General features: G+C 36.3%; 1 protein-coding gene across 2 annotated transcripts; it reads left to right on the forward strand.

Annotated features, from left to right (window-relative positions):
* Positions 1 to 207: 207 nt before the first annotated feature.
* On the forward strand, positions 208 to 17,853 carry MOR1 (ARM repeat superfamily protein). Of its 2 annotated transcripts, none has more exons than XM_087316404.1 (54): positions 208 to 669; positions 785 to 890; positions 4,047 to 4,170; positions 4,460 to 4,539; positions 4,612 to 4,789; positions 4,890 to 4,954; positions 5,087 to 5,169; positions 5,256 to 5,341; positions 5,553 to 5,666; positions 5,735 to 5,854; positions 5,936 to 6,038; positions 6,749 to 6,885; positions 7,008 to 7,073; positions 7,270 to 7,390; positions 7,473 to 7,516; positions 7,833 to 7,904; positions 8,646 to 8,741; positions 8,825 to 8,930; positions 9,224 to 9,336; positions 9,422 to 9,509; positions 9,619 to 9,719; positions 9,805 to 9,912; positions 10,082 to 10,187; positions 10,263 to 10,342; positions 10,452 to 10,598; positions 10,997 to 11,072; positions 11,179 to 11,303; positions 11,383 to 11,493; positions 11,571 to 11,720; positions 11,815 to 11,889; positions 11,977 to 12,055; positions 12,124 to 12,251; positions 12,328 to 12,429; positions 12,540 to 12,614; positions 12,722 to 12,817; positions 13,135 to 13,236; positions 13,319 to 13,420; positions 13,513 to 13,695; positions 13,784 to 13,895; positions 13,989 to 14,065; positions 14,140 to 14,216; positions 14,300 to 14,365; positions 14,436 to 14,571; positions 14,665 to 14,787; positions 14,875 to 14,952; positions 15,033 to 15,191; positions 15,266 to 15,424; positions 15,504 to 15,601; positions 15,708 to 15,864; positions 15,969 to 16,088; positions 16,192 to 16,287; positions 16,361 to 16,432; positions 16,536 to 16,803; positions 16,902 to 17,853. In XM_087316404.1, exons 1-54 carry the CDS (start codon positions 510 to 512, stop codon positions 17,201 to 17,203), a joined length of 6,108 nt encoding a protein of 2,035 aa, XP_087172530.1. In that variant the 5' UTR covers positions 208 to 509; the 3' UTR covers positions 17,204 to 17,853. The 2 variants fall into 2 exon arrangements, with proteins under 2 accessions (XP_087172530.1, XP_087172529.1); XM_087316403.1 differs by having other exon boundaries at positions 209 to 669; positions 16,536 to 16,806.
* Positions 17,854 to 26,435: the final 8,582 nt, after the last annotated feature.

A 26,435-nucleotide genomic window follows, 5' to 3' on the forward strand; every position in this document is an offset into this window, starting at 1 on the left:
GAAAGAATGAGAAAATTTGAAAATTTGGAAAATGGAAATAAAGTAAAAATGGGAGAATGAAAAATGGAAATGAGAGAAGATTTATTCCTTTTTAAAATTTTCTTTTTTTCATAAATTGATTAATTTATTTTTCAATAAATCCAGTAATTAATTAATTTCTCTTTCTCCTTCTCCTCCTCCTCCTTCTTCTTCTTCTTCTTCTGCTGCTGCTGCTCTTCGTTGCTGTTGTTGCAGCCCTTCTTCTGTCTCCCTCTCTCAGAAATCCATAGCTTTTCCTTCATTCTTCACTCTTCTTTCTTCTTCCCATTCCACTTCTTTCCTCCGATCTCCATTCTTCTTCCAGATCTCTCTCCTTCCCCGCTGCTTCTTAGCTCCGCCATCGCTCCCTTCCATTCCTTCTCTTCCGTCTTCTTGGAATAATTATACTTCCTCACCGATCTGTGTAACACAGGCGCACTCACACTCACGCTCGCACCCTCCCATTCTCTTCCATAAATCCTTCTCCCGCCATGGCCGAAGACGAGAAGCTTCTCAAAGAAGCCAAGAAACTCCCATGGGAAGACAGACTCGCTCACAAGAACTGGAAAGTCCGCAACGATGCAAACATCGACCTTGCTGCTGTTTGCGATGGAATCATGGATCCAAAGGATCCTCGCCTCAGAGATTTTGGTAACCCTTTTGTCTGACTTAACCTTTCCATTAATCTTCCCCGAACTTCTCCTTCAACTTTGTCTTCGTCTGTAGACTCATTCCCCGTTGTGTTCACTATTCTTCCCCTTGACAGGTCCCTTGTTCAAGAAAGCGGTTTCGGATTCAAACGCACCTGTGCAAGAGAAAGCACTGGATGCACTGATTGCCTTCTTGCGGGCTGCAGATGCTGATGCTTCCAGGTATCTATGAAAAACTTGCGATCCGACGGGATGTTTCTAAACAATGTCGTGTATTGCTTCCTGATATGATACGTGGAAGAAGCTCTTTTGTGAATAAAAAAACTGTTTATGAAAAAATCTACTTGTTTAAAACATTTCCCTATGTTGCGAACTAAGTGAAAGCATTAGGAAAAGTTCTGTTTGAAGCATGAAAGCAGTTATCTTGTGAATGGCAAACCCATTATGAAACAAGCCTTTTGTACAGCGTGCTGGATAGACTGTACGCGATGCAATCCGAATTGTTTAACAATTTTGTATCAGGCATTCTAATCTGAAGCCTGGAAGAAGCTCCAGTAGTGTGAATTTAATCTTTTTATATGGGGTTTGATACAGTATCTCTGGAACAATCTACTTATTTAAAATAATTTCCTATTTTGTTTCGCGATGGGAGGCATGTAAGAAGCTATGTATGTGATCAGAGTATAGAGAAAGGGAACTATCTACCTACGACTGATATGCTTTCTCTGAAACAATCTGGCCATAAAGCAATGGACGATTTTGCTTCCCAAGTTGAGTATTGAGAAAATGAAATAAACTACTTTTGCTTACTGAGTAGAATCGTGGTTAAGCAGTTTGTGTGAATGAGCAGTGAAACATGGGTTGAGTGTTGACAAGGAATATGAGTGCGAAAGTCTACTTGCCTGACTGAGAGGGGATATGGAGGATTGCTCTGGTTTATGAGAATAATAAAGTCATGTGAATGAATGAGGGTAAAAATAGACCTTCTACCCAGGGTTGACAGGGAAGGTGATGAGAATGCTCTATCTGATTGGTTGAATGAGTTACAATTACGAGACATGGAGCTTCTACGGATGACCGTATACAAAATATGGAGAATTGGTAACTGTGTGAATGATTGTCAAGAAATAGAACTTCCAACAAGGATCAATGGGGAATACTACAAGAGGGATAAACCAATTATGTGGATGAACATTACGGAATGGAACTTCTACCTATGATTGGCAGGGATTATTAGAATCATAAAAGTTAACGTTCCACATGCTACGGAACATGTTTTAAGTGATTGAAACTTTGATGTGAAAACTGTCCTTTCACGCTTCAACATTTGTCTCAACTTAAAATTAACGTATTTGCCTGTGATGATGAATGATTTGGATCCGTGCATGTTTCCAATGATTTTCTTCATGAAAAGTCATACTTGTGAGGATGTAATTGGGTCAGGGTTTACCCTGTGATTAATCAGTCGATCTATTTTTATTATATAGCACAGACATTACATGCATTGGATGAAGCCACCTGGAAATTTTGAATTGTTGAATGTCGATTATAGAACATCCTTGGTGACATCTGTCTTGTACCTGGGTCAGGGAAATTCTTTTCTACACCAGTTTCAACTTACATTTGACATATTGGAATAGGCATTCCAAGAATTTTTCCATCCCATTCTTATGAAACATATGGTATATAAATAGAGAGAGAGAGAGAGAGAGAGAGAGAGAGAGAGAGAGAGAGAGAGAGAGAGAGAGAGAGAGATGCTTGCAAATATATTGCAATATTTGGGCCACCGTTGTCAACATCAAGGAAATGCCTATGTATGGAATATGTTTCTGTCATGGAGCAAACAAGACTTGTTTCAGTCAGGGTTTCCTTATGGAAATAAATGGAGTTTTTTCCACTGATGGACATCCCAAAAACCTTCTCAATGTGTGCTCTATCCCATGAGGAATTAAATTTTGCTATAAGACAACTTTTATGATCTTATATTTGTTAGGACATTTCCTTCTCTGGAATTTTCGGTTTTGTATTTCACATGCGTGTCTGATTTATGTTCGTAATATTTGGTTCACACATATGGAAAAACAAGAAGTCATTGGCATAAGCCATTGCATTTTTTGTCATAGGCTCATTTGATAGCACTTGCTCTAGTGATTACCTACAGGCTTCTGTTTGCATTTGCCATTTCTTTATGTATTGGATGTTATGTGAAGATAAGTTGGCATTCATGCGTCCATGTTAAATATGCATTATGATTTCGGTTTTCTTTTTGTGACTGAGTAATCTATTTTGCATTGAGTCTGAATGAATTTCCCTGAAATGTATAGGATCTTAATTTGTTTACAACTATGCTTTAAACACAATGTATCATGATATCTCTAAATGCCATAGGGAAACAGAGTTGTTTTGTGTTTCTTGATATGCAACCTATTGTTTGGAGTCGAGCAGCAATGGAAATCCAGAAGCCTTCTTCATGAATATGTTCTAATGAACATGATGAATTAATGTAAAGAACAGATTCTCTGAGTACATGCTGTGTCTAAGACTGGACGGCTATGAGCCTAGATGGGTTATAAGATACCTATACTTGTTAATCTCCATTTTTCTCTTATTATGATCTGGCATCTGGATTCTTATAACATGGAATTACTTGGATTGAAGGGAAGTGATCTACCCATATGACAAGTAATCTTGTGGAATGATTTCTGAAAGCTTTCATCCTGGTATGATGATCATCCTTGACATACAAAGTCTACATCAAAAGACTGTAATTCAGATTGGTTGGCCTATGACATTTTGTGGGTTACAAGTAACGTCATACTTGTTTTCACATGCATTTTTTGGGTATTGTGTCCAGTATGAACATTTGAACTCTTGCATTATGGAACTACTGAGATGAACGGGAAACAAGACTCCCGTAAAACAAGTAATCTGGTAGAAGAATCTCTGTATCTTTGGTGCTGGGATGATAATCACCATTGACATTATGAAAGTCTATGGCAAAATCTATTATGAAATATTTGGCCTGAAGAAAGTATTAAGGCATATATGAAGTGATTAATGATCTGGTATTGATTTGTGTGTCATAATAAGTTTTCCTATAATATTTGGTTGACAACTTTGTTTAATTAATTATGTCTTCTTGTTACTTTGTAAACTTTTTGGGATTTTTTTTTCTAGATCATCATGTATGTTTGGTGTTTTTTGTGACTTCTAGACAGTGTTTATGTATTTAGTGCACGTGAAGTTTTTGAAGTGGTCATTGTCTTATGGGAATTTTATATTAAAAACGTCGCTATATTTTGATGGAATGCTTTATTTTAAACGTTTACATTTTTTGCTTAAGTTCTGATTTAATGATTGTCATTTGGTCGGTTGTAGGTATGCTAAAGAAGTATGCGAGGCAATAGTTGCAAAATGTTTGACAGGACGCCCTAAGACTGTAGAGAAGGCACAAATTGCGTTTCTTTTATGGGTGGAACTTGAAGCATGTGAAGTTTTTCTGGTAAATATTAAAGAAGTTTTACTGCAAGCTTTAGATTTAGAAATGGTCTGTGTAACATATGTGTTATCCAAATTCCTGGTTTCATCTGACTCATGGCATTACAAACTTCTGAGATACAAAAATATGGGCTTTATAGATGTAATTGTAATTCTCCATCTAAAATTCAGTGCTTTGATTGGGTAGAATCAACACAAACTTTATCATTATGCCTTCAAAATCTATCTTGATGTAAATAGTGTGGATTACATGGTCTGATACAGGGTTTTGGCACTTTCTTGTAATGTATCAGGAAGTTATGGAGAAAGCAATAAAGAATAAAGTTGCCAAAGCTGTTGTGCCAGCAATTGATGTCATGTTTCAGGCAGTCAGGTATTTTTTAGCATGTTTTTTAAGCTTTACCTTAACTTGTACTCATATTTTATCGTGCTATATTGGCTACAGTGAATTTGGCACCAAGGTGATTCCTCCCAAAAAAATCCTGAAGATGCTACCTGAACTATTTGATCATCAAGATCAGAATGTGAGGGCTTCTGCAAAAGGTCTCACAATAGAACTTTGTAGATGGATTGGGAAGGAACCTGTGAAGTCTATATTATTTGAGAAAATGAGAGATACGATGGTATGTCATGACCTTAGTCTACATTTTTATTTTTTTGATACGGTCCATATATTTTTATGTTCATTCGTTATCATTGCCTGCTAACTGGTTATCTTTTCAGAAAAAAGAGATAGAAGGAGAAATGAGTTCGGTATCTGGGGTACCAAAGCCAACACGCAAAATTAGGTGAATTGCCACTTACTTGCAGAATATGTGAAACCAGTTATAAAAAAGTGTAGATGCGTAAAAGTAATAGCATTATAGAAAAGTATATGTTTGAACTCTAATTTCCATGGTTTATAAATTTTACTTGTACAGATCTGAACAAATAAAAGAATCAGAAGAGGACATAGCAACAGAAACTTCTGGGCCTGTAGCCCCTGAAGAGGCTAGTGTAGTTGGTCAGTAACCACAGCGGGCGTTTCTTGATAAGTGTTTGCTTATGTTTATTTTAGCCTGTTTTAACTTTTACCTATGTCCTGATCAGGACCATCAGAGATTGATGAGTATGACCTAGTAGATCCGGTTGACATCTTGACTCCTCTTGAGAAGTCTGCGTTTTGGGAAGGTGTGGTAAGTGGACTTTTCTCATAGTTTATGCATAAACTTTTAAGCTCTTACTGAATTTTACATTCATAGATATCCATCCACATTTGAAATTTTACACACATTGCATACCAGCTTCCTTCTGCATTGTAGCTGTATAATCGACTTTATAGTTTTTGTTCTCTTATGCTGTCTTTCTATTGAATCTCAAAACACCACATGAGTAAATCTTGAACAGAAAGCTCCAAAATGGTCTGATCGACGGGATGCTGTAGCTGAGCTCACAAAACTGGCTTCTGTAAAAAAGATAAGTCCGGGAGACTTCAGTGAAGTTACTCGCACTCTGAAAAAGGTATTTTATTTTTTGACTTTACAAAGAAATTGTTATTTGGAGATGCCTAATGGTGTGGTTTTAAACAGCTTATTACAGATGTAAACCTAGCTGTAGGAGTTGAAGCAGTTCAAGCGACAGGAAACCTTGCTAAGGGTCTACGAAAAGATTTTGGCAGTGGTTCGAGACTACTGCTGCCAACATTGCTTGTATGCCATCTTCACTTCAACCTGTTTATAGTAAATATCTTCATGCAATCATTCATTTTGTGTTTCATCTCCTCCTAACAGGAAAAGCTGAAAGAGAAAAAACCAGTCATGCTAGATGCTCTTACTCATACCCTGCAAGCGCTGCACACTAGTGGATGCCTCCAGCTGATTGATGTTTTTGAAGGTAAGTCTTTGCTACTAGCTAACTGTTATGAGTCCCTTTAATCCTCTTTTAATCCTTTTTTGGTAGCTTCTTCAATTCATAAATCAGCAATAAATCTCCCTCTTCTACTTTTACATCTGCTGGTAACGAAAATTAATGTCTACCAATTTGTATGGATATAAATTTCCTCTCATGTTTATAGATTGGTGTACGTTTGCTAGTTCTAATATTCATCTTGCATATCTTTCAGTGTTAAGAATTCATCAATATTTTGCTCTAGGGCTGTGGAACATAAATGTCTCTCAACACAGTGTGAACCATATTAGATTTCATGGACTATTGTAGATGGATTTTGTGAAGTTCAATGTCCTGCATGGTTTATAATATTTTCTGACTTGAATTTTGGAAACCTAATTCGGCAATGTAAAGTCTAATATGGGTTTCTGGTGTACAAGCATGAATAAATTTTTTTGCTGGTTGTGTGAATGTCTTTTGGTCATGTTTGGCAGAAACTATAATATTTATGTAGGTTCTGACACAAACAACCATGTGTTCAAGATTAGAACACTATTCCACTCTGTAAAGTCTAATCTTGTGTTTCTAATGCTTGGGCCCAAATAATTTTGTGCGTCGGTTGCATGTGTGTCTTTTTGTCATTTTTGGATATTGATTATGATATTTTTGTAGGACCTGACATTTCAACTGTGCTTTTATGATATTTTGCTATTCAGATGTCAAACTGGCCACAAAGAACAAAGTTCCATCTGTTAGATCGTTGACATTAACATGGGTTACGTCCTCTATAGAAACAAGTCCAAAAGCGGTTGTTCTAAAACTACACAAAGATTATATTCCCATCCTGATGGAGGTAGGGATATCAACGGGTGCATAAGTTTCTTTAAGACATGCAAACTCCTGCATATGCATTTACATCTTTTTTGTTTGCATTAGTCTGACAACTAATACATTCAGTTTCTCGTTTCTGGATAGAGTTTAAATGATGGCACACCAGATGTAAGGGATGCAGCTTTTGCTGCTCTTGCTGCAATAGCAAAGGTGTGAGCCATTTCATTTTTTCCACTTTATAATTTACCCGGGGTTTAAAATGCTCTGCTGTCTAAAATTGTACGTAATTAGCCTCAACAGAGGTGTATCATTATATTAAAGGTCCATCTTAAGGTGGCTTTTTTTAATGAGCAAAGATTCTCTATTTTCCAACAGCTTACTGGATTTATGTCAATTTGTTGTATAGATAGTGGGCATGAGACCCCTAGAAAGGTCTTTGGAAAAGCTTGATGAAGTCAGACAAAAGAAATTAACTGAGATGATTGGTTCCACTGTCAATGGGCCTGTTCCATCTGCTACAAGTTCAGGTAACGGAAGTACATATTTTATTTTATTTTTAGTTTTTGTTTACTGTATTAACTACCCTATTGAACTTTGATCCATACACAGTGTCAACAAGATCGTCTATACCGAATGCAAATGCATCATCTGAGGTATGCTTTGCTTTTATGAATTATTCTTTCTTAAATGGATATGTTATGATGTTTGTAAGCAGTGTATTGTGTATTACGTTACTAATAATTGATATATTTAGATAAACTAGTTTATATAGACTACAAATCATGTGAATGACTAACTGTTAGTTTTTTGTTGAATTGCTAGGTTAGGTTGTATTGACGTGCATATGATAACTAGTTTGTATGCAATGCATCTATTCTGGAAACTAATGAATTGACTTTTATTATTCCTCATACAGAAATATCCATCTATGTATTATATATTTATTTGAAAGGTTCTTTCTTCATGTAGGGAGCCGAGGGTGGTGTAGTTAGGAAATCTGCGGCAAGTATGCTGTCTGGAAAGAAGCCATCCCAGCCTTTGGTAATTTGAATTACAAATTCGTTGAGCAGGATATTAGGAAAATATGGATTGCATAGTTATGTTATGTTTTCTTAAGCAGTAAAAAAGAAGGGAAGTGTTTCTTACGATCTTGAATTTTGATGTTGAGAACCATGCTTATGACATGTGTCCTTTCCTTAAATATGTTTTGCCTTTGACATCTGCCATCACATTTTTTTGATTGTTACATTCTTTCAGTTTTCTCATACTTCAACCCAGCCTTTTGTAATTTTGAGTACTCCACTACTGTAACAGGATATTATGAAAATATGGATGCATATTCATTATATTTGTATAAGCTGTAAGTGATGATTTCTGGAATCATACATTTCTAAATAAATGCAGAGAATCGTGCTGCTTGTAACAGGATGCGTATGAAAAGTTTAGAAATGACATATCATCCGAAGAGATGGATATTATATACTTTCATTTGCCTTGTATCGGTACAATAGTTGCTCCTAGCAGGAAGAGTAATATTTAGCACAGATTGAATGTGTTGCCTATTTCCATACCTTTGTACTAAATTTAATGGTCATCACTTATCATGGAATTTTGTCTACTGCTTATGTGTATCAGTTCTAAACAAGTTTTATTCATGCTGTTTATTTGAATAATCTATATATAAAAATCACAATCTGTATATAAAGGGAAAACATCATGCATTTATGATGACTTTGTTTTATTGGTGGTTAAATGAACTTACATATTTTCATGATTACTCAGCAAACAACGAAGAAACCCGGAACATCCAAGAAAAGTGGTGATAGTGGAGGATCACATGGCAAGAGCTCTACCAGTGAGGCTGCTGAAGAGGTTGAGGTAACCATTCAGTTGTATTATAATTTATTGCAGATTTTGTTGACAATTGAGATCATTTCTCACTTCATTCCTTTTGAAAACAGCCTTCTGAAATGTCTTTGGAAGAGATTGAGACAAAGGTAGCAGGGCTTCTGCAGGAAGAAGTGATTGTAAATCTGAAAAGTTCTGTGTGGAAGGAGCGCCTTGAAGGTGAAGAAAATCTAATCTCTTTTAGAATCAAATTTGCAGTCTTTGTTAAAATCCTCTTTTTCCACAAGAAAGGGATGCATTTTAGGTTTTAATCTTGTTTATTAGCAACATTCTCTCTTGCAGTTATTTTTTATAACATGTCCTTATATTCAAACAATACATAGCATGTCATAACTACCAAAGACGGTCTCGTACTACCAAAGCAGTTATGTAGTACAAAGTCTCGTACTATTACTGATGCAGAGTTTCATAAATAAAGGTAGATACCTGAAATTTAAGTGTTGTGATTGCAGCAATGGTCTCTTTAAAAGAGTCAGTAGAGACTTTAGGAGAACTTGACAAACATACAGAAATTCTTGTTCGTTTGTTGTCGGCGTTGCCTGGATGGGCTGAAAAGAATGTACAGGTAAAAAAGAATGTCTGAGATTCTGAATCTAGGATTAAAATGAATTCTGTAATCCTTTGCTTATTTTGGATTGTCAAATGGACAGGTACAACAAAAAGTAATCGAAGTTGTTTGTGATTTGGCTGAACGTTCATCATCATTTTCAAAGCGATGCGTTGTGCTCTGCATAGTTGGTGAGTGAATGCAAACCATATTTTCATTTTTGTGGTTTCAATATTTGAGTGCATGTCCAGCAAAAATTAGGTAATTAAAATGAGCTTTTGGTTTGTGCTGCATGAGCAGGTGTTGGTGAAAGAGTGTCCGATATAAAAACACGGGCGCAAGCTATCAAATGTCTAACTGCATTTTGTGAAGCTGTTGGTCCAGGATTTGTCTTTGACAGAGTACTGATTGCCTTGTGTAAATAATTAGATTCGTATCCCATTGTTGTATAATAAACTGATACATTCCTCGTATCGTGTCTTTTAGTTCTCCAAAATTATGAAGGAGCACAAGAATCCGAAAGTTCTAAGCGAAGGTATTCTTTGGATGGTGACTGCAGTTGAAGATTTTGGTGTTAGCCATTTGAAGCTGAAGGTAAGTCATCTAAATAATCGTTTAAATCGATGATTTCTCTGTTTTTGGTTCTTGAATAAACTGCGAGTTTACACTTTACTAGTCATATAGGGGTTATATGGTCTCATTATTGTTTATCTTTGATTTCTATTTTGATATTTTCTCACTACATAATTAAAATTTATTTCAGGATGTCATTGATTTTGCAAAAGATATAGGATTGCAATCAAGTGTTGCTGTTAGTAGAACTGCTGCAACTAAACTCCTTGGTGCTCTGCACAAGTTTGTGGGCCCAGGTATTTTCTGATCATATTCTCTTAATGAAGATCTTGTTTTAGTTCTTTGACTCCAATTTTCTGTGTTTGTTGCAGATCTTAAGGCATTTGTTTCTGATGTGAAACCAGCACTTCAAAGTGCATTAGATGCGGAGTTTGAGAAAAATCCATATGAGGTAGAATTGAGTGAGCTAATTATAGCTTTAGAAGACCAATTATTTTAATCTCATGTAGACTTCACTGACCTTTCTGAGCTGAAGCTGATTATTGCTATTTTTTGGATAGGGACCTGTCACTGCAAAGAGAACGATAAGGTCTGCTGATGCAAATGAAAGTGCTGGCAGTGCAAGTAGTGATGGATTACCTAGAGAAGACATCAGCTCCAAGTTGACGCAAACTTTGATAAAGAATCTAAGCAGTGCAGATTGGAAGGTAACTATTAGTTTCAATGAAAAGCACGGGTTTTGGGAAAGTTATAAAAGTAACATAAACCCTTCTAAAGAATTATATGGTCTGAAATTTCTTTTAGATGTTATGTCTCATCTAGGGGTGATTAGAAGATTACATCATGCCATATGCTTTGCACAGCTATGTTGCCCTTCAATTTGCTGCATGTCCTGATTTTAGAATGATGCAAACAAAGCAATTAATAGTGAAATTTGACAAAAAACTGTTAGGATTTTGGGTTCGAATTTGCAATAATGCATGTAATTTTGTCTATTATGTCGACTTTTGCCTATATGATATCTCGTCTGAATAAATTTCTTTCAAAAAATTTGTTCATGCATATATGAGCAACATATGATGTTAATTCAAGCTTACATTTTCAGGTTCGTCAAGAATCAATAGAGAGTGTTAATAAAATAATTGAGGAAGCAAATAAAAGAATACAGACAACAGGAACAGGTACGTTTTCTTAATCTGTTCTCTTGAAGTTCTAGAGTAAAATTAATTAGATATTGTGTGGAGGCTTTTTAATTGTGTTCTGCCATGTTTCGTGATGATTATACAGGCGAATTGTTTACATCTCTTCGAGGTCGTCTGTCAGACTCAAATAAGAACCTGGTCATGATGACATTGACGACACTTGGCAATCTAGCGTCTGCAATGGGACCAGCGGTTGATAAAACAAGCAAGGTATTCTTCATTATTTATTTTGAAAATTATTTCAGGGAGTTTGAGTGGCTTAATGACTTGTGATACAATGTCAATGTAGGGAGTTCTTGGAGACATCTTGAAGTGCTTGGGTGATAACAAGAAACTAACGCGAGAAACAGCGATTAAAACTGTAGATGTTTGGAGTATCATACTGCAGCTTGACAAAATTGTAAGGAAGAGTAAATACGTGAAATGATTTTGGATAAAAATGGTTTACTCTTTTTTCTGGGTGTTTTGTTGTGGCAGATGCCTTACATTATTCCAGCATTAGTAGATTCTAAGATCTGTGCTGATGGCCGCAAAGAGCTTATAGAGTGGTTAACAAAACAAATGACAAAAGTTAGTGATCCAGCAGAATTAGTCCCATTGATAAAACCGATGGCTTTGTCGCTGCAGGTGACTTGAATTCCTCAAGTTAATTGTATTTTTAAATGGTATCTAGGACAAATCATAGTTAAATATTCATTCTGTGTTTTAAAAATATCTCCAGGACAAGTCCTCTGAGGTCCGTAAAGCTGCTGAACTGTGTTTGGTGGATCTTATCAAGACTTGTGGCCCAGAGAAGGTTTCATGATTTTAAAGTTCAGAACTTTGTTGATTTTTGACATCAATCTTGGTTTTTTGAAATTGTATGTATATTTTATTTCTGTAGACCCACCGAGCTCTAAAAGATCTTCAGGGCTCTGCTTTAGCTGCAGTGCAACCTATTTTAGATAGACAAAGATCTTCAGGTATGATTTATCTCTATTGTGTGGTCATGAATGTTTGGATATGGATAACTTGATAAATTATTTTGCAGATTTTGTAGACTCGATGAATTCTAGTAGACCTGTCCAATCAAAAGGGGCAGTAAAGAGTACCAAAACAGTTCCAGTTAGCTCAGGAGAGCATACATCCTTGAAACATGGAATGGCTAGGCCGACTGCTGTAAGTTTCTCTTCTGTTTTGCATGCAATCTCATATTATTGGTCTTTTGCATTCATCTTTGGTTCTTCCAATGCAGAGGGGTAATTCCACCAAAATTTCAAGAACAGATGCTGCTGTAGCTGCTCAAGATGCTGCTGTTCAAGGCCAGGCTCTTTTCAATATGAGGGATTCCAACAAGGTTTGTGTGTCACATTTAGACCGTTGTTTTCTTATGCTTGAGTGGAGTGACATATGAGACCATAGTATCTGATATTCTGAATAATAATTAAAAATGCAAATGTGGTGCAGGAAGAGAGAGCAAAGACTCTTTCCCGGAAATTGAAATTTGAAGAGCCGCGTCTGGAACAAATACAAGATATTGAGGTTTGGATCCCTTTTTGTTCACATGTTTGTCTTTCTATTTTTGCTGATTTGATAGGTAACATCATACATGACAGGATTGGTAGTCTTATATAATCTAATAATTACAGGCTGATGTTATGAAATATTTTCGAGAAGATTTACATCGCCGTTTGTTAAGCCCAGACTTTAAAAAGCAAGTTGATGGTCTTGATCTATTGCAGAAGGTAATTGCTGTCTATTCATTTGTCTTCCTTCTGTCATCATTTTCTGAATAGCGATTCAATAGGTGGTGCATAGTATAGTTCTAGGAGTAGTGTTGATAACAGTGCATAGTCAAACGAAAAAGAGGGAAAACTTGCTGCCACCAACACATTCATATGATAGTGTCTGAGTAGTGTATTGATGAAGAATGGGTAGACAGATGCATGTACCAATCTAGAGGAAATAGCTGACATTCAGCATCAATGCTTGTAATCAAGCAGACATAGATTACAATGAAGCATTTCCATATGTAGTCTTATCAACTTTCTGAACATGACAGTCATTGGCCAACCACATAAAAGAAATGATTGAACTTGTGGATGTCATCTTCAAGTGGTCAGTGCTGCGTTTTTGTGAGTCCAATACCACTTGCCTCTTGAAGGTAAAACATTTTATTCTTTGCTTCCAATAATTATAAATTTGGTTAGATTCTTGTATGTAATATTAATGGTACATTTATCTAGGTTCTGGAGTTTCTACCAGAATTTGTTGAAGCTATGAAAAATGAAGGGTACACACTCACAGAATATGAGGCTAATATTCTTCTTCCCTGTTTAGTTGATAAGGTGAATGTTTTTGTCTATAAGCAATTGTAATGTATGTATTATCAAGTTTTGGACCTGTTTTACTTAGTTCCATTTGTGTGTGGCATATATAGTCAGGGCATAATATAGAGAAGGTTCGAGAAAAAATGCGAGAACTTACAAAACTGATGTGCTGTATATATCCAACATCCAAATTATTTGTATATATCTTGGAGGGTTTAAAGTCGAAAAATAACCGCACTAGGATTGAATCTGTGGATCACATTGGCTATTTGATCGAACGAATTGGTGTTGAGGTCAGTTCTGGCAATTTACTGGTCTCATTTTCAATTACTTTTGTTTACTCATTAGCTAGAAGTTAAGTGGGTCGATTTGTTTTGATAGATATGTGGGCCAACAAAAGCTCTGCAGTCCATTTCTGCACTTACATCTGAACGGGATGGGGAGATCCGGAAGTCTGCTTTACAAACTTTGTCTGTAGCATATAAAATTCTTGGTACTTTTTTATAATTGGAATTACTTATGCACTTTCTGTGGTACTTTACTATGTTTATTGTTTAGCTTTATGCACTTTCTATCTGGTTTGCAGGGGATGATATCTGGAGGCATATTGGCAAACTTTCTGATGCCCAAAGAAGTATGCTTGATGATAAATTCAAGTGGAAGGTAGCATTGCATGTGCATAGTAAGGTTTTAGAAAGTAAATCTGGCAAAGTGTTTGAATTTTGAATTTTTTTTAGGCACGGGAGATGGATAGAAAAGGAGAAGGAAAACCAGGAGTAGACAGGCCTGGTCAACGAACATGTCATGAAAATGGGTATGCAACTGAGTACATGTATGAAGTAGTAGTGTATGAATAACCTTTGATTGATATTGCTTTGTGTTTTTCCAATTTGACAGTGTTGATGCTGAGCAGAGTGCAGAAATGATGCCAAGGCAGTCAATGACTGTACTACAAGCGCAAAGGTAAGTAGTTGTAGAGAAACATTTTCTTTCTTTTCTTTCTATAAACTGCTAATTACCATTTTAATAATAGCATGGGTCGACCCCAATATGGACATACTGAAACTGGATTTGAGCATGCAAGCATCCATAGTTTCTCCTCCACTGGTAGTCCATCTGATTGGAGTGAAGCTTTAGACATTATTGATTCTGGTGTCACTCCTGAACATGTAAGTTTTTTTACTGATTATATAAATAGAAAAACAGCATTCAATTCCTTGATGCAAATATGTAAGTGTATTTTTTCCTGACTTTCTATGTAGGCCGTTGAAGGTATGAAGCTGGTTTGCCATGAACTTAATCAAGCTGGTGCAGATACAGAAGGTTCATCTCTGGATGAAATTTCCAAAGATGCAGATCGTCTTGTGCTCAGTCTAACAAAGAAGGTCGATATATAGCCTATTTACTTTGACTTCCATGGTTTGGTTTTACTAATAACCATGTCAGAGACAACTAATTTTTATTTAATGCAGGTAGCGACTACATTTCATCTGGGTCTCGGTGGTGCATCGTCAAGGTCTTGTAAATATGTGCTTAATACTTTGATGCAAGTAAGTGTGACATCACTTCTCTGAAATGCTTCCAGAATTTCAGACACTTCATTTATTGGTGTATTTCAATTCCATGACAGACATTCCAGCTTAAGAAGCTTGCACACCATGTGCATCAAGATACATTAAACAAACTCATAATGGAGCTGCTGCTGTGGCTCTTGGATGAGCGAGTTCCCCTAATGGATGATGGCAGTCAATTGCTAAAAGCCCTGAATGTTTTGATGCTAAAGATCTTGGTTAGAATTCAACCTTTATTCTCAAAATTATTGTTAATATTGATGGGTACTTAATACTGTGACTATTTTGACAGGAAAATGCAGATCGAACATCAGCTTTTGTTGTGCTTATACAACTATTAAGGCCATTAGATTTATCACGATTTTCTGGTTCAAATTCTGAAGCATCAGCACTCATAAGGAGTCAGAAGTTTTCAGATCTGGTGGTGAAGTGTTTAATCAAACTAACAAAGGTTACACATAAATCTCCCAGATGTTTTCTACTTCAAAGTTATATGAACTATGAGTATTCACATCTGCATTATATTCCAGGTACTAAGTGCAACCATTTATGAAGTTGATTTGGATCGACTTTTGCAAAGCATACATGAATATTTACAAGACTTGGGAATGGAAGAAATACGACGGAGGTTGGCAACCCCACATAGTTTCTCATGTCTACAGCAAGTCATGTGCTATGTCATCCTTTATGTAGTTTCTTCTTTTTATGGGTAATATTTTGTTTTCATTGAGCAGGGCAGGCGCAGATGACAAACCACTGAGAATGGTGAAGACTGTTCTTCATGAGCTCGTGAAATTGCGTGGAACTGCTATCAAAGGGCATTTATCAATGGTTCCTATTGACCTGGAACCACAGCCAATAATTCTTGCATATATTGATTTGAATCTTCAGGTACTTCAGAGTTTGATAATTGCAAATTTAAGTTGAAAACTTTATTTCAGACATTCTTTTGTAAATGTAAGGAACATTTTGTTTTAACTTATGCGTGTGCTCAGACACTTGCAGCTGCGAGGATGCTAACACCATCTGGTGCAGTAAGTCAGGGGCATTGGTCTGATTCTGGTCAGAATGGTGCTGCTTCTCCAGTTCCTCATTCTAATGAAGCACAGTTGAAGGTAGAAACACCAAAACCCTAAATCAGAAAGTTTGATAATTGGTGCATTTTCTCATGGTCTAAAACTGATTTGCTTATGTGCATTTTCTCATGGTCTAAAACAGCAAGAACTTGCTGCTATCTTCAAAAAAATTGGTGACAAACAAACGTGTACGATAGGCTTGTATGAGCTCTATCGCATAACACAACTCTATCCGCAGGTGAGTTTTATGATTACTATCATTCTTTTCAAATCCACAGGATTTTTTGTCTAACAGTGTTATTGTACATTAGGTGGACATATTTTCACAGTTGCAAAATGCTAGTGAGGCTTTTCGGACATATATTCGTGATGGATTGGCACAGGTCATTACCCTTTTCGGCATGCATATCATTTATATGTTAGACTTAGTATTTTAATTGAAAATTTCGTCACCTTTGAATTGGAATTTTGTATTTCTGAACTCAGATGGAAAAGAATGCTGCGGCAGGAAGAACTCCAGGAAGTTTTCCTGTTGCAACTCCACCACCTGTTTCGTCACCTGTTCTCAACTCTCCTAAAATTGCCTTGCCTTCATCACTCAATACAAGATTGCAATCAATGAGACTAGATGGCCAACATCAGGATACAGGTGACCGCATGAATGGTAGTAATACACCTCCTGGTTCAGATTTCAGGAAAGAATACCAAAATGCTCGAGCTTTTGCTGGGGTAAATGAGGTCATGTCTAACTTGGGTGGTGAGTCTGTTTTACGTCGATTCACATGCATATTAGTGATATTATTTGTTTGTCATTCACAAATCAATGTTGGGTCATCAAATTGTTTTTTGAAGGAGAAGGAAAAATGGATTATGGAGCACCAACACCAGGAACATTAGATGCGATCAGGGAAAGAATGAAAAACATACAAGCAGCGGCTGCAGGAAAGGTTTCTAATGCTGGGCAATACAGTAATGGATCACCAATGAATGTCTCTCAGAATGTAGTGAATTCACGAGCAATGGATGCTTCTATGATAGAATCTGTATCGCAGAGTGGAGAAGCAGCCCACCTTCCTCTTGAAGATAAAGCTTTGTCTGGTTTACAAGCGAGAATGGAAAGACTAAAAAGTGGAGCTCTCGGGAATTTCGTATAGATTCTGTTCATATCCACTGGCACCGAAAAATAGTGTGCAAGTAATGCAATATTTCAAAAACGCTCCTTTCTTTCCCTTCAAGTGGGAATATCTATCAGAGGGATTATTCTTCCTTTAAATGCAAAGAAAAGGCAGTGAGGCGTGTGCAGCTTCATCTTTGATCATGAAGCAGAGTGAGATGCATCCTTTAAGATGTTGTAAATCAATTACTACAACACATTGTTGAGGGGTAGAAAGCTCTTGAAGTTTTTCCTTCTGTATAAATTTTGCTGCCAAATTCGCTATTTTTTGTCCGTGTGTTTGGTGTGTCTTTCTCCTTCATTGCAAATTGCAGTGAACTCAATGCCATACGTTGAGTCCTACTTCGTAGCTCAGTTGCTTGCATATTATCTAGCTACAGGCTAAACTTCCATGTACATGTTTTATCCTCAATACAAATTAGTATATGCTACTTTATTATTTTGGAGAGCACATGGAGCTTAATGATTCCATTTATGTGCCCAAGGTGAAAATATTCTCTTCCTAGGCGACTTTTTGATTTCCTTGTATAGGAATTTTGAAAGCTTTTTGCAGTAATGTTAGTAGCTGAAATAATGCCCCAATGTAAAGGTGAAAACAATTCCCTATCATACCCAGGAAACTTTAATTTTCGGCAGGTCTGTAGTAAAGTATGTATGTTCAGTGCTCGCCATCTCTGTTGTGAGCAATGATCTATATATTTCGTCATTGATTCTCAGACACATTATTAATGGAGGAACATTATTAGTCAGGGATGTGCAAACAGTAACTAAATAATACATGCTCCCCTTCATTCTAGGATTAGAAATTGCTTGTCCTGTTTCATTTTCGTGCATATAGCGGGGAAATTGAGTTTGCCTATAGCATGATGGAGAAGTAGATAAGATTTTATTTAAGACCTGAGAGTTGTCATGTTTGTAAGGTGTTGTGTAAATGTCCTGAACACACAGAGACACTTCATAAAACTATTAAGTGTTTGGATTATTTACTAATGAAATCTAACCTCTGAATGTGTTAATAAAATCTCTCTCTCTCTCTCTCTCTCTCTCTCTCTTTGGTGAAGACACAATTATATTAATAAATGTGTGTAAAAACACTACTTATAATGGGTGTGACCATGAAGTATGGTTACCCACTAACTACACTACACTACATGGGTAATAGAACATGTTGAATTGCTAATAGGATTTCCACTTGCTCCATTAGTACTCCCTTCAACTTTCGCACATATGCTTTCACTCCATGTCTACCATCAAATACAAAAGCGTTGTGTATATTCCAATTATGATGCAATCACAAATATCTCAAAAATAGAAAAACAATCTCCATCTTTGACTTTGGGTCCACTTGTGTAAATTGTGCAAACACCCATTGTTTGACTAGGTGTCAAATAACACCGTGATAAAACTTGCCAAATTTGAGAAGCAATCGGGCATTGTATAAATCGATGAGTACTATCTTTCATTTGAACAGTGCAAAAAAAGCAATTACCCGTTGCTAGTCCACGACGCTTTAGAGCTAATCCCAAAGGCGATCCTCCAATCAAAACTCTCCAAATGAAGACCTTTGCTACAAGTGGCAATTTAGAATGCCAACTACGTTGTAAGATTTGCCACCACCCATGATCAGATTTGTGTAATCTCCATTTTTCTTCAACCTTAGATGATAACCATCCAAGAGACTCAACAGAGCAATGATACAAAAGATTAGTAGTCACTAGTAACAACGATGTTTGACCCTTTAAACACCAAGCAATCCACGATTGTTCTCCTGTTTGTAGAGGTAAGGTCTCTCTCTCTCTCTCTCTCTCTCTATTTAGATTTGCAAATATAAATGTGTGCACCTGTGCCTGACCATGATTATATTTGTAGATTTGCCAAGGTTCACTGATTACAAACACACACACACACTCACTCACTCACTCACTCACTCTCTCTCTAGATTTGCAAATATAAATGTGTGCACCTATGACTGACCATGATTACATATGCAGATTTGCCAAGGTTCACTAATTACATTAAATTGAATTATACATAATTTGTCTGTATTCAATCACAATCTTGCACTTGCCTACTGATGGTATATCTTCACACACACACACACACAAATCTACCTATCTATCTTATGTAGGGAGAGGGACATCTTGTTATGCCATTAGAAAACCTGATCCCCACATACTTTAACATCCAGAAATTCCACATAAGAATACCTTTCAACTTCATCATATAGGCTTTCATTCTTTGTTTGTTATCAAACATGAAAGCATTATGCAACCTTGAACATATTGAGAAAAAACCTATTATTGAGGGTCGAGGTCTCAAATAATAAAGGGTCAGAAGTTGAAGTATTTATTAGATTCTTTCTCTCTATCTCTCTTTCTTTGAGTATCACACTTTGATACAATGCTCTGCCTTTGATCATATTCGACCATACTTTCCACATCTCTTCGATCGAGCCCAATCCTTGCATGAATTCCTCTCACAACCACAATGTGCACTCTCAATTGCAACATTCATTGGTAAAGTTCTTAAACATCGAGAGTCGCTACTCACTTTCACATGTATCACGTGAAATGTAATATTTTTGGTCTCATAGGTCATATTTGACCTCCGAAAACAATAATATAATCTCTCTCTCTCTCTTGGTGAGAACACAGTTATATTAATAAATGTGTGTATAAACACTACTTACAATGGAGTATGGTTACCCACTAACTACACTACATGGGTAGTGGAACATGTTGAATTGCCAATAAGCAAGGCAAACACTCCACTGACGAAATAATTTCCACTTGCTCCAATAAAGAAAATTGGCACATTAGTACTCCTTTAACCTTTCGTAGATATGCTTTCAGTCCATGTCTACCATCAAATACAAAAGCATTGCGCATGTTCCAATTATGACCTAATCCCCAATATCTCATAAATAGAAAAACGATTTCCATCTCTAATATTGTGCAAACACCCACTATCTAGGTGTGAAATAACACCATGATAAAACTTGCCAAATTTGAGAATTGTAATTCCAAATCTGACAAGTGCAAAAAAAGCAATCACTCCTTGCTAGTCCACGACGCTTTAGAGCTAATCCCAAAGGCAATCCTCCAATCAAAACTCTCCAAATGAAAAACCTTTGCTACAAGTGGCAATTTAGATTTGCCACCACCCATGATTAGGTTTGTGTATATTCCATTCTTCTTCAGCCTTAGATGATAACCATCCAAGAGACTCAACAACGCAATGATACAAAAGATTAGTAGTCACTTGTAACGACAACGTTTGACCCCGTAAAAACCAATCAATCCGCGGTTGTTCTCCTATTTGTAGAGGTAAGGGACCTTGCATCAATGCAATATTTTGTAGTTATTGCCAAATAAACGTATAATTAGGCGGGATGCGTAATAATTGTCGTGCTTCAACAAACTCCAAAATTCTTTGAGATGGAGCCTCAACTATATCTCCCACCTCTTTGACCCCCAAACAAAATAAATGATTGGGAGCACAATCTCTCCTTTCCTGGCCAACATAATAAACAAGAAGACACAAGTAACTCTTTTTGCAAAGAATTATAATGCTCTCTACTAGATGATGGTTTCCTTACACATAACAAAAGTGCTTCTTACCATGAGGTAACCAAGTGTTAAACACATGAAGAGCTTGAAATCCTAAGTGAAATACATCCATTCAGTAATTGCCATCATGAAGCCTTAATCGTTGTCCTCCCATGTGTTAAACCCTTGTTCTCAATGAAATGTTGAACAATAGATATCCATGGTTGTGAGTTTGAACACATGTCTTGTAATAATGAAAATCAATGAGCCATCATATGCATAGATAAGTTCAATATTCCATCTCCTCCCCAAGCGCTTAGGGGTTGCTAGACGATTCCACGCAACCCAAGTGATTCCCCTCTTATCCTTCTTCTTCCACAACAAACATCTAAGAGGTTGCAAAATTGAATGCAAAGCTTTCTTTGTCCATGGCAACAATGGCAAGTAATATAATATCATGGGTTCCATAATACATGGTACAACCTTCCACCGTACATGTAATGGCCAAGATTGTGACTTCCAATACATGAACTTATCCCTCAACTTACTAAACATCCATTCAATCAATTGACCATTTGTAACATTCATTCCCAATGGATAACCCAAGTGTCGAAAAATAGAGTCTTTCTTCACCACGGATCCTTGCCATTCTAAACATTCAAAATCTCATTCAGTACATGATATGAGACTAGACTTCCTCCAGTGAATATGTAATCGGGAACCAATTTGCAAGCATCCCCTTCTCAAGATTCTCTTGTAAGGCTTGTAGAAACATGAAAGAATCATCACCCAAAGTTGTTGCTACTAGTTGCCCTCCAGACGGAAGGTGTAGATCCGCAATGTCACCATTTGTTGCAAGCCTTCATAGCATCACTAACAAGGGATGAGTAACTATATCAAACAACAATGGGCTAAGAGGGCATCCTTGACGAACGGATCTTGCGAGGGCAATATCTGATGTAACTCCCCCATTAAACATTACTTGAGACACCACATCTTGTCTTAATAAAAAAAATGAGGCGAGACATACGAGGTCCAAAGCCCATTATATGCATTAACCTAGAAACAAAGTTCCAATTAACATGATCATAAGCTTTCTGCAAATCTAATTGCACCATAATCAATTCTTGATGAGTGTTTCGAGCATAATCCATGGCCATTTGAACATTCAACATATTATGAAATATATTCCTACCTCCAATAAAACCATATTGGGCGGGATGTATCAAGTTTGGCAAATAGTTTTGTAATCTATTTGGCAAGACCTTTGTAAATACCTTTGTAAAATGTGGTCTTAGAAGACATTAACATATCATCTTATTTTTATTCTCTCTTTGTCTCTCAAAAGTAGAATATATAGTAAAATGATATTACAATATGTAAGCATATAGAAGACTGAATATTTTCAAACAATATAAACCCTCTTTTTATTTTTATTTTTCCAAAAAAATATAAACCCTCTTAAGTGTCCAATTTTCCCATACTCCAATTCCTACCATAGACACTAATGTTTAAAGGCAAACACCTACAAATACTTTTTAGAACAAAAAATAGGTGGATGTTTAACAAACCTCAAAAAAACACCTCGGGATTTGCTTAGTCAAAACTAGAGAAACTCATGTTTAGCGTTGGTGTATTGCAATGTGGATTCTCCATTCTCAAAAGGTGGATTCTACTTTAAAGATCGCAATTAAGCTCAAAGATAGTGGATAGATGTCATTAAAGATGAGACGAAGGCAAATGTCACGTTAGCAAAAGAGGTTGAACTCAATCATTTAAAGTTGAATTAAAGAACTGGTGGGTTGAAGTAGTCAAGGAGGAATGAAAACTAGATAGTAATGATAAAGAATTTGGTGTAACTAAGTAATAAGTACACAGAACAACTCAAACTTGTACAAACTATGATAGAATAAGAGTGAATGATGCATGAAAAAAACCCTTTTCACTTTTGGAACCAAGTGATAGGACTCATTGTTGAGGAGGAAGGAAATTTTTGTACGAAGCTTGGACTTGGTAAGGAAGAAGCAACCGATGTTCACCATGCAATTGGGAGCAAGGAAAGATATCGCTAGGGCTTGAGCACTAATATTACATGTTTTGATTAATGAAGAACGCAAGAACATGGTTTATTTTACCCAGAAAGACAAGGGCTACCCAAACCCTAAAAAACTTCACTATCCAACCTTGCCCAAACATGGCCAACAACATGATACTAGTCCAATGTATCTATCTAATCGGATGTATCTACCTAATGGAACATCTAGTAGTAAACTACAAAAGAAGGTGAGTAACTAGCTTAACGTGTCATTATCCCATAGTTAGACACTATATTAGTAAGCAAACAACTATAGAGGTAGATTGTACTTAGTAGATAGAGATCCATGAGTCTATTTATTCCTCTCATTAAATCAGCATTTGTAATAGTGGTACATTTATTCTCTGATTCTTATCATCATCTTGATTAATCGAAACAGATCTCGACATTTACAATGTTAATAGTTATGATGGAATAGGTCATTCATTAACATAGAAGTTATATTGTTATCACGATTCACACACATACCTACACACACTCTCTCGTTCTCTCCCCCTATAAGCTAGTGGAAACTCATTTTGTAAATGTTAAGGATCTCTCAATGACTGTCATTTAGACACAAGCACACTCCTTAATCCATCAACTGCCAAATTTTCTAGTATACCCCATACCTTAGTGATCATTGTTTTACCAAACATACAAAATCAAGACACCAAATTCTTGGGTATGCCTTGAAAACATTCGTACCACGAAAGATGCATGACGAACTTTATCAAAAGCGAACCTTCGCGAAGACTACAAAAAATTAGGTGTACAAGCGAATGAGACAACAAATGTATGCATGTGAGGAAGCATGATATTGATATTTAAAACTTTTCCTGAGCAAAGATTGTGGTTGGCCATTGCTTGGTGATGTATAGAGAAACCCATCACTTGACATTAGACCCTTGATCAAGGATGCAAAGTATGACATTCTTATGTAGAAATATTTTATCATGTTGTTCGTCAACCAACCATGCCATAATAATTAGAGTCTTCCCTATTATATCTACCTTCACCTCAATAAAGGTTAAGAAGTCATTCAATTATTATATCTTTCTTTCTTTGACACAAATGGATCAATCTCAAATCGACCAATTCAAGGGGAGAAATGACACTATGCAATTTACTAATACATGTTGTGTTGCCTTTGAATATTGGTAGTGAAGCTTTTCCCACCTTACACATGGTAAGAGGAAGATCAAAATATCAAACCTATCATGGTTGTAAAGGTAACATAATTTGTGAGTAGAAGCATGTCAGATGAAGATAAAGCCTCGAATGAGAGAATTTGATCACTTGTAATGAAATTCGCACTGAATTCAATTTATGTTTCCTCATTTATGAAGGGTAGAATTGAACTTTTCAATACTAATATGGGTAGTTTTAATACTATCATGTTATGAGGGTTCCCTTTTTAAGGAAGTCATTAGTTTCACATATTTATATATATCACAATCCATCATTAAAATGTATTGTACAATGTGTATTGTAACTACTTTCATATATTTATATATTTGAAGGTAAATCGTAAGAAATAGAATATGTAATTACCTCACACGATTCTTTGGTAAGGAGCTTGACTACTCCAAGCGACCCGAATCTCAATGTCAATCAATGTAGTGTGGGGGTTCCATTTTATATGCTCGCTTGGTGAGTTATGATACTATATTTTCTCAAAATCACACACTCTCACTCCGAGCTTAGGAAATAGTATTAACTAAGAAACTAGTTGAGAATTGTCCTACGATTACAAAAGACGTCCATGGGGAAAGTGTCGTATATTGGAGGTGTGGTCTCTGGTATCTACTTTTGCAACTTTGGATGCTCATGATTCCTCGATTTGTGATGGATGATAATCTACATTTAATGATGAGCATTCAAGGAGCAACCTAAATAGAGTCACTCATATGTGTACAGATTTTCTAAGATGGAAATAGAAGAATAACCTTGAATATGCTCATTCAACCTTTTTAGTTAATGTCATACATACATAAGAACAAGATAAGTTAGTGTCTTGCACACATTTTTCTACACATACTTGGTTTGAAGTTTGAACTTTCAAGAACCGGTACCACACTTAAATGCGACACAAAAGTGTCATTAATTGACCTTGGACTTTCATTGCTATTACACTTTTGTATGATGCACATTACTTTCTAGCACTTGCCACTAAGGATGCATTCAATTTATGATCCTAGTGTTATGAATTCATGGACTGGTGCCACTAGATGTATCTTATTAAAATTTCATAATGTTCAACCTAATGCCAAATGATCATTGAATGCTTGCATTTGAAGATACTTGATATATGGGATTTCAACTCATGGCAACTTGCTATCCAACAGAAGATGAGTGGATAAAGAGTTATGTTTGCATGAATATATCTCTATAATGTATCAATGCGTGTGTGCTTTTCGATGTGTATGCATGAGCACGGAGTTCACACTGCTGGGAACAAGTCTATGAGCTTCAATTAAAGTTAACAGCCAGAAATGTCTCAATGTTTTTTCATTTGGAATAAGTCCACTCAATATAAGGGATTCATGATCATGTGTGTCTTTCCTTATGTAATGAAATCATCAAGAAGAATACATTTTAGCACAAATAAATGATTTCCCAAAGTCGTACTTTGAAATAACAATTTGAACGAGTTATTCAACATAAAAGTTGGTGGGAGGTAGCTTTGAAATGATGCTATGGCCGAATGACACAATATAAATACTTGTCCAAAGCCATACTTGAATGCGGCTATTTGAATGAATTATTCAACAAAAATGCCGGTAGAAAGTGGCTTACAAATAAGGTTGTGACCAAGGATGTCAATCATTATGAGCTCCCCATTGTTTTCCCCACATTGTTTAGGCAATGCCTAACACGGTTTGTATTTAAATTACTCAATCGTGATGGTTGTTTTTCCTCAACCCATTGCTCTGACACTTGGGACCATAACTAGATATGCTCAAATATAGTCGGTAAGAGATGTCTTCATTGTTTGTTGGAGCACAACTCAATTATGATAGACAAGGGAATCACTTTTCATAAAGAAAGGTGGATTTTGGAGTAGCCCCTTTTGATAGAAAGAGAGAGGGGCAATCTTGTAAAAAATAAAAGTTGGCACAACAATTGGCCATAAGAGATGAGAGGGATGAATTCACTGGACTCTCGATTGTTTGTTTCGATCTTGAGACCGAGAAATAGAAATGAGCTCTCAGCATTTGTGATAGTAAATATTCTTCAAGGGAAGGTTTCAAAATGGTTATAACTTGTAGCTTTACTGCCCTGTTGTAGTTGCAAATCGTGGAGCAAGAATTGGAGGTACCTTTTTATTTGTTTAAGTGGCAACGAGGGAAAAGAAATACAAATGCTTTTCTTCATGTGACGTTGAACATTTGAGCTGGAGTTCAGCACATGGACAATGCAGCCCTTAGTAAAGAAAACCAAAAGCCAAAAAAACAAAGCTCATCGAAAACTACGAAAACAAAAGTAAAAAGGACAAGAGACGAAACAAACATACATGACAAGCTTGGAAATGAGGATCAATAGGCCTCCTAAGGAAGAGGAGGAAGACAGAAAAATGAACAACAATA

The sequence above is a fragment of the Azolla caroliniana genome, unplaced genomic scaffold, assembly GCF_043228905.1.
Source record: "Azolla caroliniana isolate FFs.n. ecotype wild unplaced genomic scaffold, voAzoCaro1.0.p SCAF_3, whole genome shotgun sequence".
Classification (NCBI taxonomy): domain Eukaryota; kingdom Viridiplantae; phylum Streptophyta; class Polypodiopsida; order Salviniales; family Salviniaceae; genus Azolla; species Azolla caroliniana.

Excerpts from the sequence above, each read along its gene's own strand:
- MOR1 (XM_087316403.1), top strand. The coding sequence starts at position 510 with ATGGCCGAAGACGAGAAGCTTCTCAAAGAAGCCAAGAAACTCCCATGG. Across the intron at positions 4,790-4,889 it reads AGAAAATGAGAGATACGATG|AAAAAAGAGATAGAAGGAGA; the intron begins GTATGTCATGAC and ends TTATCTTTTCAG. Across the intron at positions 12,252-12,327 it reads GAATGGCTAGGCCGACTGCT|AGGGGTAATTCCACCAAAAT; the intron begins GTAAGTTTCTCT and ends CTTCCAATGCAG.